The sequence below is a fragment of the Panthera leo genome, chromosome A3 (assembly GCF_018350215.1).
Source record: "Panthera leo isolate Ple1 chromosome A3, P.leo_Ple1_pat1.1, whole genome shotgun sequence".
Classification (NCBI taxonomy): Eukaryota; Metazoa; Chordata; class Mammalia; order Carnivora; family Felidae; genus Panthera; species Panthera leo.
This window is the reverse complement of record NC_056681.1, coordinates 7,942,879-7,959,152: the sequence shown is the minus strand read 5'-3', so window position 1 is coordinate 7,959,152 and position 16,274 is coordinate 7,942,879. Positions and strand designations below refer to the sequence as shown.

General features: G+C 41.3%; 1 protein-coding gene across 2 annotated transcripts in view; it reads left to right on the top strand.

Moving 5' to 3' along the window:
• Positions 1-16,274, top strand: part of DOK5 (docking protein 5) — a 151,544-nt gene that overhangs the window by 91,837 nt on the left and 43,433 nt on the right. For both annotated transcript variants that reach the window (XM_042930626.1, XM_042930625.1), the window contains exons 3-5: positions 10,564-10,678; positions 10,765-10,884; positions 13,288-13,477. In XM_042930626.1, coding sequence (XP_042786560.1) covers positions 10,564-10,678; positions 10,765-10,884; positions 13,288-13,477 — 425 coding nt within the window. The remainder of the gene's footprint in view (positions 1-10,563; positions 10,679-10,764; positions 10,885-13,287; positions 13,478-16,274) is intronic.

Below are 16,274 nucleotides of genomic sequence, written 5' to 3'. Positions count from 1 at the left end.
CGGTATCATGTCACGAGCAGCATGGGAGGGAGTTGGCATGCCAGTCAGCTAGATGGACAGAGTCAATTCTAGATGGGCGCAGTTGCCCCCTTGAGTAAACGCAGTAGTTACACGATTTTGAAATCATAAACGAGTAGTATAGCGATTCTCGTAGTATTTGTGATCTGTGTTTCCAGATTATTTTGCTTTTTTAAGTTTGTTTATTTTTGAGAGACGAGGGGAGACGCAGAGAGAGAATCTTGCAGACGTGGGGTTAGGTGAAAGAATCCAGACCCAGAAAAATACAGACGGTGTTATTCCATTTATATAAAGTTTTTTTAGAAGACAGAACTAACCCACCATGATAGAGATCAGAGTAGTGGTCGTATCTGGAGGCAGCATTGGCCCAGGAAGTCGCGATTGTGACTAAAATGGTTTTTATGAGTCAGTGTGTAACCGTGCATAATGGTTACACAGGTGTGTGTCGCGTAAAGATGCGTGTGTGTGCATGTGTGTGTGAGCGGGTGTGATCCATGGGACCTGCTGTGTATATTCCTGCTCTGGGTGTCTCCAGCCGAATTTCACAGGGCAGGAACCCAGGTTAAAAACCACGGTGCCAAATGTACCCACATGAAAGCAAATGGCTTTTGAAAAGCTGAGTTTTCTTCAATATTTTATTTATTGCTTAACTTTTTAAGAGTTTATTTATTTATTTTGAAAGACCGCGACAGAGAGCGAGCAGGGGAGGGGCAGAAGGGGAGGGAGAGAATTCCAAGCAGGCTCCACGCTGTCAACACAGAGCTGGACGTGGGGCTCGATCTCACCATGCATGAGATCGTGACCTGGGCTGAAACCAGGAGTCAAGACGCTTAACCAGCTGAGCCACCCAGGTGCCCCTTCTTCAACATTTTAAGTCCAAGTACCAAAGATGAGTTTAGACTGTCGTCTTTTAATTTAACAAATACCTTATTATTACTTAGGAATTAAGACTTTAAAGATATGACTTAAAATTTGCAGAAGCATCTTTTACTATATTTGTCTCCAAAACTGTTTGCATCTTTAGTTTTATCTGCCTGTTCATTTATTCGTTCACTTATTCTTGTATTTTTTAAGGAGCGCATGTTATGGAGCGTAGTACTAGGTATAACAGGTGTATGTGGAAGCCACAAGTTCTAGCTCTGAGTGTGGCTTTACTTTTCCATTCTGTCTGTGAAACCATAATTAAGTTACTTCTCTGATACTCACTATTCCTTCTTGTACGGGTTTTATTTATTACTTGTTTAAATCTTTATTTATTTTTGAAAGGGAGACAGTGCGTCAGCAGGGGAGGGGCAGAGAGAGAGGGAGACACAGAATCCCAAGCAGGCTCCAGGCTCTGGGCTGTCAGCACAGAGCCCAACGAAGGGCTCGGATTCATGGACCATGAGATCATGACCTGAGCCAAAGTCAGATGTTCAACGGACTGAGCCACCCAGGCTCCCCTTGTATGGGTTTTAATAATAGTAACAAACATGTTATGTTATCCTGAGGATTTAGTATTACGTTGTAGCCATTCAGCATTCTGTGATTGACTGAAGTGAGTAGTCTTTGTGAGAAGTAGATATATAACTTGAGAAGTGGATTTATAATAAATTTATATTTTTACTCTAAGGGAGGTGGGATTTCTTCCCTCATTTAATTAGACTGGCTCTACTTCTGTATAATGGGACACCATGTTGTAAGATTCTTTTGAAAAACTGTAAAGAGCAAATGATTCAGTTACTAAGTAAAACTGATAACTGATGTCCTAGTCGATCATTATGTATTTGACTAGGAAATCTGGTCTCCTTTGTACAAAAAACAATACTATTATACAGCGAGATTTGAGAGAAAATCTGTCTGAAAATTCTTGGCCAGAAGATAATCAAACAGAGGGTGTATTAACCAACTTCTGCTGTGGGAACGGTTCCAAAATCTTAGTACTCTATGGAGACGTATATTTATCTCCTGCCTTTGTTACGTGAGGGGTCTGGGTTGCCTGTGGATGTATGGAGCACAGCTGGATTAATTTCACTCAGTTGAGAGCCATCTGGCTGTACTCAGAGATCCAGGAAGGTGGGGAACGTTATTCTCATAGTGGAAGGTTGAAGCTCAAGGAGGACAAAACTGACCTAATTATGCACACTTTTGAGGCATCTTCTTGGATGTGGCACATCAGGTCACAGTCTGTTGGCCAAAGCCAATTGCACGGCCGCAACCAAACTCATTGGTAAAGAATCAGAAGGGCTGGGAGAGAATGGATGATGGTGAACAAATAAATGATAGAAAATGAAGATGACTCTGAGGGGCAGAATTTACCTTTGGTCTTATTTTAAATTCCTCCAAATCCTAGAGACGGAATCATTTTGCCAAATCTTATCATTACCTAATCTTTTCCAGCCTCCATGCTTAGAAGCGTACGTTATGCATCAGAGAGCTTCCTATTTAGTGTTCATTATCTTTTACCAGCAGAATTTTTGAGGAGCCACTATCTTCTGTGAATTTTTAATTAGTCTGTGATAATTTCCGTCAGAAAGAAATAGCCCCAGGATGTGCAAAATCAGAGTAAGCCTGACCCTAACCAGGGCTTTTGAAAGTAAACATACAATTTCTAGAGAAAAATCAAGCATTGCAAAGGTCCTAACATTGACATTTTACATCCCCACCTACACTTCATAAAGCTTCCAATTTCCTTTCTGTTTGTTTCTTTCTTTCTTTAAATAATGGACATCCTAACATGTGAGAGGTGATGTCTCGTTGTGGTTTTGATGTGCATTTCCTTAAAGATTAGTGATGTTTAGCAATTTTCCATACACCCGTTGGCAATTTCTAGGTCTTCGGAAAAATGTCTGAGAAAGTCATTGGCTCATTTTTTAATTGGGTTGCTTTTTAGTTATTGAGTTGTAGGGGTTCCTTAACAGATTTTGGATATTAAGCCCTTATCAGATATATGGTTTGTAGATATTTTCACCCATTCTTTAGGTTGCCTTTTCACTCTGTTGTTTTCCTTGCTGTGCCAGAGTTTGTTTGTTTGATGTTTTTTGTGTTTTTCAGTGTTACTGCCTGTGCTTTAGGTGCCATATCCAATAAATCTTTGCCAAAACCAATGTTTTGAAATTTTTTTCTGTCATGTTTTCTTAGACTTAAGGACATACACTTAAGTCTTTAATCAATTTTGAGTTGATTTTTGTGTAAGATGAGGGTCCAGCTGCACACTTTTGCATGTGGATATCCAGTTTGCTAACTGAATTTGTTGAAGAAACTCTCTTTTACCCATTGTGTATTCTGGGCATTTGTGCAGCCGTTTATTTCTGAGCTCTTTATTTTATCCCATTGGTCTCATCCTGTTTTGATTACTGCTGCTTTGTAATATGTTTAGAAGTTAGAAAGTGTGAAACCTCCAGTTTCATTCTTTCTCGAGATCATTTTGACTACTTTCGATATTTGATATTCAGGGTGCTTTGTGGTTCCATGTGAATTTTAGGGTGGCCTTTTTATATTTGCAAATAGTGCAGTGGGATTTTGAAACAGATTACATTGAGTCTGTAGATAACTTGAAGTAGGACATTTTAACAATATTAAGTCTTTCAATGCATGAGCAGGGGATGTCTTCCCATTTATTTGTACCTTATTTAATTATTTTCAGCAGTGTTTTGTAGTTTTCAGTGCATAAATCCTTTTCTTCCTTGGTTAAATTTAGTCCTACGTATTTTATTCTTTTTATAATTTTTTTTAATGTTTATTTACTTTTGAGACAATGCGAGGGACAGAGTGCAATCAGCAGAGGGGCAGACAGAGGGAGACACAGAATCCGAAGCGGGCTCCAGGCTCTGAGCTGTCAGGCCAGAGCCTGACGTGGGGCTCGAACTCACAGACCGTGAGATCATGACCTGAGCCAAAGTTGGACACTCAACCGACTGGGCCACCCAGGTGCCCCAGTATTTTATTCTTTTTAATATTGTTTTAAATAGGATTGTTCAGGGGCACCTGGGTGGCTCAGTTGATTAAGTGGCCGACTTAAGCTCAGGTCATGATCTCGTGGTCCGTGAGTTCGAGCCCCGCGTCGGGCTCTGTGCTGACAGCTCAGAACCTGGAGCCTGTTTCAGATTCTGTGTCTCCCTCTCTCTCTGACCCTCCCCCCATTCATGCTCTGTCTCTCTCTGTCTCAAAAATAAATAAACGTTAAAAAATAAATAAATAAATAAATAAATAGGATTGTTCACTGTCAGTACCTAGAAATACAATTGATTTTTGTGTGTTTATTTTCTATCCTGCAACTTTACTGAATTCATTTATTCTAACAGGTGTGTGTGTGTGTGTGTGTGTGTGTGCGCACGCGTGCTCACGTGCCTATATGTGCAAGAGAGAGATCTTTAAGGTTTTCCACATGTAAGATTATGTCATACAGTAAAAAAGAAAAACAATAATACAAAAAGATATAAGCCTACCCAGACCCTTAATCCTTCTCGCTACATATACATATAAGAATATATATGTGTGCAAGCATGCATGTATAAACATTATCTTTTATAGAAGTGGGAACCAACTACTGTATACATAGTATATAAAACTGACTATAGTTTTATTAAATCTGTACATAGATTTATGTGTCTATGTATAGATTTAATAGAACCATTTGGGTTTCAAATACAGTGTTTAAACATTTTATATTTTAAATTGTATTTCTTCAGTTGAAGCACAGTGTGCCATATGGATTTAGCTTGTGACGCTCCAACAGTGCGTGTGGCTCTCAAAGTAATTTATAAATCCCAATAATGAATTACGCCCTTGCTTTGGTGAGATATGCAGGGAGTAATTCCAGGTAACTGAGTACTGAGATAATGCTCTAATCCCAAACACCCAATTCTCTTGTTCATGCATTGTTTTCCTCTGACTGGATAATTTCAAAGGACTTGTCTTCAGGTTTTCTGATTCTTTCTTCAGCTTGATCTCATCTGTTGTGAACCCCGAGTTGAATTTTCACCTCGATTATTGTCTTCTTCGGCTCGAGACTTCTGTTTGGTTCTTCCCCTGTGCAAAATCAGTCCGTAAAGTCTGAGAGAGGTGGCTGTATTTTCAAATGTGTGGATCCCAGCGCAAGCTTACAAGGGACAATGAAGAAACAGGAAACATGGCTCAATCAAAGTAACTAAATCTTTAGAAACTGACCCTAAAGAAATGGAAGTATATGAACTACCTGAGAAAGAATTAGAAATAACCGTCATAACGATGCTCAGTGTGCTCAGAAAGCACATTTTGGCCAGGTTAAAGGGGGGAAAATGCAAAAACATGGAGATATTGATCTCCTTAGGTCCACTGGTTTTCATGAGCAGCACAGCCTCATGGGGAAAGTGGGTGGGGAGATGCCTGGGGGCTGTGAGGGGGACTGCTGAAAAGGCTCATTCTTGAGTGCAGATATCAAGGGCAGGAGGTCAAATGTTAAAACCTATAAGCAAACTTAGTCCTTGCCAAATAAGTTAATTCCTGCCTCAGAGCCTTTGCACTTAACTTTACCTGTGCCTTGAATGGCTGGGCCCAGTGATTCATAGGATTCACTTTTTCACATCTTAGGAGCCTCTGCTCAACTGCTCCCTTCTCTGAAAGGGCATCCTTCCCCCTTAGGTAAAAGAGCAAAATTCTCCTGAGCCCACACTAGATCCTTTTTCACAGCTTTGTCCTCATAGCACCTTCTTTATCCCTGCCTGGAAAAATGGTTCTTTATTTTCTCCCTTTAAATATGAACAAACAATGAGTTAAAAGTTTTGATGAATGAATGGATTCAAGGAAGATTCTTGACGAGGGAATGCCGGCTCTACTATAATTGTATTACAGTAGCTCCCTCCTTGATGCTGTTACACCTTGAAGAAGTTTTTACATTTTATTTGTGAATCTGTATAAAGAGCTGGTGTAATTCATGTAGACCTTAGGGTGTGTCTTTTCTCTTGCACAGTGCAGGAAAAATAATATCTCTGACCACAGAGGCTCAGGAGGGAGTTTTCCTAAAAAGTTTTGAACGTGGTAGGAAATAACTTTTGATTGATCTGAGACATAAGGTGAAGACAAGATATTCAGACTAGAGGTGGACTGAAGGTATTGCACACACATGGTCTTGAGTGCTCATTCTCTCTGAGGTCATATTGAGAATCCAATGCAGTCATTTATTTATTTAGAAAGAGAGAGAGCATGAGCAGGAAGGAGCAGAGAGAGAGAGAGAGAGAGAGAGAGAGAGAGAGAATCCCAAGCAGGCTCCACACTGTCAGTGCAGAGCTCCTCGTGGGACTCGATCCCATGAGCCATGAGATCATGAGCCACCCAGAGGTGCCCCAGTGCAGTCACTTTTGATGGTGAGTGACACTTATTAGCCCTTATTTAAAACAGCATTCATATCGGGGCACCTGGGTGGTTCAGTTGGTTAAGCGTCTGACTTCATCTCGGGTCATGATCTCACAGTTAGTGAGTTCAAGCCCTGCATCATGCTCTGTGCTGACAGCTCAGAGCCTGGAGCCTGCTCTGGATTCTGTGCCTCCCTCCCACTCTCTCTGCCCCTCCCCTTCATGTGCTCACTTTCTCTCTCTCCCTCTCTCTCTCTCTCTCTCTCTCTCTCAAAAATAAATGAACATTTAAAAAATAAAATATTAAAAAAATAAGATAACATTCCTATCAAAAAATAACCTGAGACCTTATCAAAATCTATGCTTGCTTCCAGAGATTCATTAGGGGCAAATTATTTCTTTTTAAAAGGTATTAAAAAATACATCCTGCTTTGATTTTTCTCATTTACAAAATGGAGTGATGGTGGAAATAAATATGTCTTATACAAGTTTTAAAGTGACTTACAAATATATCTGCAAATGTCCTCATGATTTTCATGGTAGCATGTATTTTGAGAAGGGCTCTGTTACGGATTTGTGTAGATTGCGATTCTTTCAAAAGAACTGTGTATGTGGGGGTGCTGGGGGTGGGTAAGTGTGCAGGCATGTGCTCATTGAGAGGTGGTTCTGAATTGGGGGCAGAGACTTTTGCGTTGGAACCCGATAGTCCTTTGACACATGAAAAACATCACCCTGCCTACTCTGTGAGCACTCAGTCACCACCCCCGAGCTGGAGGTGTTGGGTTGCTTATTATTTAAACCAATTTCCCAAATGGGTAATTGTGTTCTGACTCATGCAATTCTCCCTACATTTCCTGACTCTTTCAGGTGACTTTCCTTCCTCTTTACCTTTAATGGATGTGTAATGAAATGACATATTTCAAAGTCATTGCTGTGCCTCAGGTTAGGGCGGACTAGGCTTATATAATGTTTCAGTAGGGGGTCATCATAAAGCCTGGGCACCTAAGCCCTACTCCTACACCCCCTCCTGTCCTCCCCACCTTATACACCAGTGAAAAGAAAGAAGTCCTCGCATATGAGATGACTTTCTGAGCTAAAGATTGTCTGTGCTGAAAGTATTTAGAATTAGTCCTTAGGATTTCAGATGGGTGAAGAGCACAGACAGGCTTTGGGGTCAGTTTGCCCCCATTTAAAACGTGGTTCTGCCACGTTTTAGCTGGGAACTTGAGCACATGACTTTGACCTTTCTCATCCACAGCTTCTTCGGCTGGAAAATACTGATAATATCTGTGTCCTCGGGTGTTCACGAAGATGAAATGAAACATATTATGTGAGGACAGTGTAAGCCCAGTGTGTGGCATGTGGTGCAGACTCAATAAATGTTGACTCTCAGATGATTGTTTGTCATCGATTCATTCTGTCAATAAGTCATTGATAGGTGACTCACGTCTAGCTAGGTGCTGGAGAGATAGATGGATTAATTACAACAACAGGTAATAGAAGGAAGCTTCATGCAGCACACACAGGAACAGAGAGAAGGCGACCATTAATTCACCCTGAAGTCAGGGCAAGTTTCCAAGAGGAAGTGGGCCTTTCAGGAAAAGTGAAATTTCCCTGGAGAAAGAAGCATTCACCTCGGAGACGCACCATGCAAGCAAATCTGCAGGTGTGTTTGGTGTTTTGTTCATCAAATCCACACATATTCATTGAGTATATGGATATGTATTGAGTATGCATTCATTGAGGATGGTGATAGACTCTGTATTAGGTTCGGGGGACACAGTGGTGAGCAAAAAACTTTCACCCTACAGGCAAGATGGGTGCCAAACCACAGCCCATATGGCCATAAAAGGTCTCTGAGGGCAAAGATGTCATTGAATGATAGACCCTGGAGGCTCTGATTAGAGGAGGGATAAGGGGCGTCCAGTAGGGCCCTGCAGGTGACCAAGATTTAAACTGAGACCCATAAGGTGGGTTCAAGTGAAGTAAGGAGAGAGTGGGGAAGGCTCTGTGCCGGGAGAATCATGGTGCTTTCTGGAGCCTGAACTAAAAGCCAGTATGGCTGGGACTTAAGGGGAAGGTATGAGAGAGGAGGCTGGTAAGATCGCTCCAGGGAAGACCACAGAGGGGCCTGAGGGTCACTCCAAGGACTTGGCTGCTTGTCCCAAGTGCAGTGGGAAGTCACTGAAGTATTCTGTTTTATGCACGAAAGTGCTGGAATCAGGCTTGTGTTTGAAAAGATCATTTGGATGCTGTGTTAACAGTGAATAAATGGGGTTACCATGGACGTGGAGAGACCGATAAGTAGGTGTGGCAAGACGGTAGTGTTTGTACTGGGGCACTGGCACAAAAATACACAAACGAAAAATAAACAGGGGCCCTGGATGGCTCAGTCAGTTAAGAGGCCGACTCTCGGTTTCAACTCGGGTCATGCTGTCACAGTTCGTGAGCTTGAGCCCTGCACCAGGCTCTGTGCTGACCGTGTGGAGCCTGCTTGGATTCTCTCTCCCTCTCTCTCTGCCCCTCTCTGCCTCTGTCTCTGTCTCAAAATAAATATAAAGTTAAAAAAAAATTAAAACCAAAAGTAGACAGATGTGTCTGGTAGACTCCGAGGGACGTGGAGTAGCTGGAGAATAAAGTTGGTAACATTGAGTTACTGAAACTACCTGCTCAGGTAGAGAGTACTGTGGCCAGCTTTGAGGGAGCACTGATGTGTTCGTCCATTTGGGCTGCCATGAAAAAAGAATCCCATAGACTGGTAGCTTATAAACGACAGAAATTTAATTCTCACAATTCTGGAGTCCGGGAAGTCCAAGGTCAAGGCACTGGCAGATTCGGGGTCTGGTGAGAACGTGCCGTCTGGTTCATAGAAGGCATCTTCTTTCTGTGTCCTTACGTGGTGAAAGGGACGAGGGGGCTCTCTGGGGTCTCTTTTATGAGGGCACGAATCCTGTTCAGTAGGGCTCCACCCTCAAGACCTATCAGCCTCCAAAGGCCCTGCTTCTTAATACCATCACCTTGAAGGGTAGGATTTCAACATGTACATTTGGGAGGCCACAGATATTGGGTCTGTAGCAACTATGATGATATTTTATGCAAGAAATTTGCATTTATACTATAAAGAGAGCCAATGGAGGTTAAGAAGTAGGGGAATGAAATAATCAGGTTACTTTATGTGTGGAGGGTATTGACTTTTTACCTCCCCTACTTCTGGAGCTAGGCACTCCTTGAATTTAGAATAATAGATAAGAGATGGTTATCTAGGCAGAGATTGATAGGAGATATATTCTTTTAGATAACACAAAAGAGATATCCTAAGGGGAAGTGAGACTTGTCAGAAAGAGTTATTTATCTTGTCAAGACCCTGAAGCCACCTAAGCCTTCTCTCCTGCAGGAGCCAGTCATCACAGCCCCAACGCAGCAGATCTTCTGGATGGAACTGGAGGAGAGGCAGCCATTTTGGAAACACAATAAGCCAATACCCTGAGTGCGGGGGAGGGGAGGGAGAGGGTAGTGGTTTATAAGTGTTAATTTTATGAAAGTTTATAAGAGGGACCAAGACTGTGGGAGAGAAGAAGGAAAGAGAGAATGTCTGATGGAGAAAAACCTTCTCTACTGATAGGAAAAAGGTGATACCACGAAGAATCTAAACAGAGGCCCTATAAGCATTGAGAAGCTAGGAGTAAGTCAGAGAGAGTAGGGAAGTGTGGTACAAAACCACTGTCTTGGAATATATGACTTGAACCCCGAGTAGAGGGGCATTTGGGGGACTTCTGACACTCCATTTCTGATTATCAAAGAGGGAGGTGACTGAGTTATGAATTGGGTCACCACTCCCTCCCTCCCTTGTGGTCAGTACGTGTAAGTTGCCTTCAGGGGAAGTACCTCGAGGGGTTGGAGTATTGGAAAGGCCTTCCCAGCGATGGGATACAGACCTGAGAACTGCTGATTAGGTAGACTCTTTGGGGAGATAATTCTCCCTCTGGGAAGTTTTGAGTCCGTGCCACTTAATATTCAGGAAATTGAAAAAGGAAGGTCATTCGTTAATTTTTCTTGCTGCATATTGAGGATCCCACACCGAAATAATCCGCAGCTTTCCAAAACGCGCCTTTTGTCGAGGGCTGTTCATCTGTGGCGTGCCTTCCACTGAACGTGCCTCCCCCGAGTGTGGTGGTGTGGACCGGGCGCGTTCACGCAGGGAGTGTGATCAGACTTGCAGTTGTCCGTTTTTCAGGTGACAGAGCTCAACAACGTGAAGAACGTAGCCCGGTTGCCGAAGAGCACCAAGAAGCACGCCATAGGAATCTATTTCAATGACGACACCTCCAAGACCTTTGCTTGTGAATCAGGTTCGTCCGAGGCGGGGAGGGCTTTTGCCTGTAGCTTTTAAGTGGGTGCTGGGCACGCATGGTGATGTTTCTGGACATTCCCACAGATCTGGAGGCCGATGAATGGTGCAAACTGCTCCAGACGGAGTGTGTGGGCGCACGGATCAATGACATCAGCCTCGGAGAGCCTGACTTACTGGCTACTGGGGTCGAGAGAGAACAGAGTGGTATGTAAAGAAAATTCTCTCCTTCGCTCTATTTGACATTGTTTTTAATCCCCATCCAGTACACCGTCAGACATCTTCGTCATGTCAGATTTTTGAAGTTACAAGAAAAAGGAAAGGAAAAGGAAAAAGAACCTTTTATTGCACCTAAATCCTGTGTTCATATTTCAGTGTATTTCTTTTCCTAATATGTTTTCGATGCATAAATATGAATGTATCTGCATTAATAGCATCAGCTAGAAATCGGGGCGGGGGGGGGGGACCTGCCATGCACCAGTTTCTGTGGCAGATGCATCAGGTCATTTAATGTTCCCAGCAGCTCCGTGACGGGCGCACTGTTCCGTCCCCCTGTTTTACAGATGAGGAAACTGAAGCTTTTGTTCCAACTCCAACAGCTGGTGTTTGATACAAGACCACACTCCTGAGCCTGTATTCATAATATGCTGATTTTAAGGCATAGTGTTTTGTTTTGTTTTGTTCTTTTTGGTCTTGCATTTTTCACTGAAAGTATTTCATTGAGAGTTTTCCAACATTTTTAATAGAATCCGGACATCACGAATGTTTCATCATGTTTAAACCCTCCTAATTCTGTGACTTTTTTTTTTTCCCCACTAAAACACTTGAGCCAACTCCTTGAGCTCAACACTCAACCTGGGAATAAATCATTCGAGGTAATAATGACCAGAATACCCGTGATCATTTCAGCAAAACTCACTGTTGGTTTACAGTATGAGCCTGGAGGTGAGGAATGATTTCTTTGTTTCCAGGTGACCGAGCCTTGTGACAGGGCGGATTGGATCCCAGAATCCCGTTCTGTTGTAGCCTGAGGATGCACCTGTATGGACCTGAGCGGATGCCTCACAGATATTTGCATGTGAAGCCAGACCTAGAGAGGAAGATAGGACAGGATCTGATTTCTTTTTTTAATCTAGAGTGCTCCGCTCAGCACTTTTTTTTCACAAATTTATATTTGTGAAGCTCTGTCCTGATAACACTACAGAGTCCAAGGATGGGCTGTGCCTAGGAATTCCCTTTACTATACCACAACCAGGCCTCAGTTTCCTCTTCTGTCAAATAGGAATAAGAATACCCCTGGTACATAACTACCAGGGATTACTACAAAACTCAGCTACCTCTTTGAAGGCACTTCACGATATTAATTTGCATGACTTCAAGTAATTGTAACTAAAGCAGTCACTCTTACACTTGCTGTTATTCTCGAGTGAAGTAAAGTTATAGAACTTCAAGTGAACAAATTGGTAATGGTCTCTCTTACCTTTTTACTTAAGGATGAACTCTTTCTGACTTGCTCCAGAACTCCCCAGGGAGAAATTTTACTCCATTAGAATATACTTTTAAAATAATAGTTGCTAGAAAGCAGCAAATAATTGGTGATTGGGAGTTGGAAATAACAGAAAATTTGAAGAATAAATCCATGAAAGCAGTCATGACACTCCTATTTACTAAACTCAACTAAAATCTATAAGAATTCTAGTGACTTCCTTATTATAAAATGATTAATTTAAAATACCGCTGTTAATGATTAGTGCCGCACTATCTTGTCAGATTTAGGCAATCCACCTTCATGATGGATGGGTGAAAATGTTGACTCCAGTAATATTTGTGTTCATATTTCACTTAAAGATTTTTGACTCTATAGCTTCCTAAATTAATGAATTTTATAGAAGTAGAGCAGAAATGCCATGACTGAATCTGTGGGGATGACAATGTGGTTGCAGTCATAAACCAAGTCGTTTATGTAGAGTAATCTTGGTTAAATTTTAACAGTCATCCAAATAAGCAAATGGAAATTTGTAGCGTTCTTGCTAAAACGAGTTCAAATATATCTATTGGATTTTTCACAGACTGTTGGGTCAGTTAAGTGCACGGTATTCGCATGGAGTTTTATTTAAATGATTTGGGATATAGTTTTACTCATTTGGTTATGAAAATTATATGTTGATCAGTGTAACTTTAATATCATTAAATCATGCGACAGTTATTTGCACCTGCACCTTTTGTGAACATCAAAGTGTGGGTGGAATTAATGTGTACTTGGCAGGAAAAAAAACGTTTTTAATGGTTTCATTGCTCTAGTCTTCTACTGGCATACACGTTTTTTTATTATGCAAATTAAAAAATTCTAAACATGGTCTTTGCTCATGCAAATAGTGTTTAGTGTATGTCGACCGCCAGACTGTGTCATTATCATGTTATTTAATATGGTCTTAATTTAAAAAAATCATTTTCTGGCACTGTGAATTCATGAGAAAGGTTTATCTTCCTGAATATTCAACGTGCACCTAGAATGTGAGCTAGCATTATTTTGAAATGCCTCTTTGTTCCTACGTTGTCTTTGATGTTTCATTCCCGGGATTTTAGACTAACCTTTTGTTTTTCTCCCAGAGAGATTCAATGTGTATTTGATGCCATCCCCTAACTTAGATGTACATGGCGAATGTGCCTTGCAGATTACATATGAGCACATCTGTCTTTGGGACGTCCAGAATCCCAGAGTCAAACTCATCTCTTGGCCGCTAAGTGCCCTGCGGCGGTACGGGCGAGATGCTGCTTGGTTCACTTTTGAGGCAGGGAGGTGAGTTTCATGACTGTTCTCCTACTTATTTTTTCCTTTTCCCAGGTTGGCCTATGAGATCCACGCTGAAGTGTGCTTCTACAAATGCGTAGAGCTCCAGCCCTGTAATGCCAGGCGTATTGTAAAGTAGTCAGATATTCCATATGGCTTTATTTCCCATGGAGAGTTCTCAACAATGTGATATAAACTTGCATTGCGCAGTTTGATTCCATATCACAAACTGACGTAGAATTAGGTGAAAATGCCAGAAAGGTACCATCTACTGGGTCATGCTGAACACAGGCCAGCTTCTTGGGTTTTGGGAAACATCCATAGTGTTAATCTGCTTATGTTTTCTCCTTGGCTGACTATGGTAGATTATCAATATGAGGCACCATTCATTTCTGAAGGTGCCATTGATTGGGTTCCATCCATGATGTAATGAACCACACTGACGGTAGGAGGTTGATTCTAGAACTGGCTTATTGCAATCCATACCCAATAAGCACTTCTAGGGCTTTCCCTTTTTCCTTTTAGAAGTCAATTTTGGAAAGAGAAGGTAGTGCCAATGGTGCCAAAAAATTTGGGTCTATCATTAACCAGAAAGAGATTTTAGTCTAATCAGCATCTCATCCTTCTCCCCACCCCCTCACCATTCTTGCTCCCTCAGAATTTAGGCTCTTCTTTTGAGACATTGCAGATAAATTTTATATCTTGGAATTTTAAATGACTAAATTTCAAGATACAAGTCCTTCTGTAAAATTCACATTAAAGTTGAAGGCAATCAGCTTGTGGTTTTAAACATTTTTGTTTGTTTGTTTGTAAAAGTGGATGGTTCTTCCCAATAGGAATACAATACTTGATACAAGAGTAAAAACAGAAGTTGCAAACACATAAGACCCTAACTTGTGTGAACATATGACAGCAATGCTCCGCTCAACTTAATCTGCTCATTCCCTTATAAGCAAATCCCAATTATTTAAAATTTGCTTTTTAAGTACCTGGAAATTGAAATGCTATAAATGAGTCTCTGAATCTCCCAGAGATGGCAAAGGTCTTCACATTAGAAAATAAAACTGTAATCTTCAGAGCGATGTTCTTTTGTCAGAATTACTTATTTATTATCCTTATGGGAAAATCTCTGTAGAAAAATCAGAATTTGTTGGGGAAAGTGGCTATATTTTCCTGTTTGGGTCTCCAGAATTATTTATGTATTAACCATAACCAGTGAAATCTATGTATGAAAAATGTTTTACGATAGAAGTAGGCTTTTCTATTGATTGTATGCCTCATATCGTCTCCCACTTGTATTTCATATCAATGGACAGTAGAATTCTGCATTGATCAGGGTGTCTTGGGCCTATTTCGGGTAGCACTTATTCAAGCATGAAAATTTTTCAGTTCCTTGAATTTATGGGAATTGTAATAGGAAGAGTATGGCTTTCTGTCATAATATCTGAAAGCTAAAACCTTAGTAAACTTTTATAGTATCTCATGATGAATATTAAACTTTTTTTGAAATTATCTCAGTCTTTCAAGTTTTCATATTACTCATATATTGCAAAAGTTCAACTTATTCATATTAATCTAGTAGAATTGCTAAGGATCTAGGACATTATTTTAAAGACTGATATTTCTTCTAAGTGTAATAGGAAACCATAGAGATTTTTTAAGCAGGTGTGTGTGTGTGTGTGTGTGTGTGTGTGTGTGTGTGTGTGTGTGTACGAGAGAGAGAGAGAGAGAGAGAGAGAGAATGGTGTTTATATTTTGTAGGCAGTGAGATAGAGGTGGCAAGTGGATATATGGGGAGATACCAAAGTAGCTCAGGTAGAAGAAATGGCGGATGGAAATTACAGATCTATTGGAGACGTAAATTTCAGAAATATTCCAATGGCCTTTGACCCGAAAGCATAAAAGTGCTAACTTGTAAAACGAAAGCATTTTGTTCTATGACTTTAGTCTCTTTATGGTCTGACCTTCAGGGTATCTCGTCGAAGCCATTAGATGATGAGAACACCTACAACCCGTACCACAGCATGCTGTGCCTCAAGGATTGCAGGGACTCAGAACACTCAGCTGCTTTTGAACCGTGTTCTTATTCAGTGGTCGTGCTCTGTGGATGATGCTAACTTGCAGTGAGTCACAGAAGGGAGAGTTTCGGGAATGTGTTCTTAGGGTCTTGCTCATTTGTCAAACAGCACGAGGTGGTGGAAGAAGCAGTCAGGGGGACACCCTGGGCTCTCATCTCTATTCTGTATTAGCTGTTGACCTTGGACAGAGGGGTTCGCTTCCCTTGTATGTTTGTCCAAGTCATAACTTCCTTGCAGGACTGTTGTGGGGAACAGCAGTAACGCACACGGATGGCCTAGAATAGCGCCGCTTCTCCTCAGCAGTGTCTTTGATGTTTTATTGTGATGACTTTTGGAGCAGGGCTTGGGTCTGCAGGATACAGACAGTGTTAAACACAAGGTAATGTTCCTAGTTTATATTTTGCCTGAAACTCAAATAAAGATGAATTTTTATGGTTACCGTCAAGATGCTCAGGATAATAAGATCATTTGTGTTCCCCCAAGCATGAAGGTTTCATATCTGCCTTGCTTTATTAGTGAAGACAATTTTTTCCTTGGCTATTTTTGGATGTGTTCAAAACAAAGCAGTTTCCTGTTAACTAATAGGATTTTCTCCCTGTCTCCTATCGATAAATGAAGAGGAGTTAAGTGTCTCCAGGCAGATAGTTTTCAGGTATCCAACATGCATCTGCAAAGATGTTGCAGTATTGCCTTCCAGAACACAAAGAATCTCCCCAAGGACTTTGGGC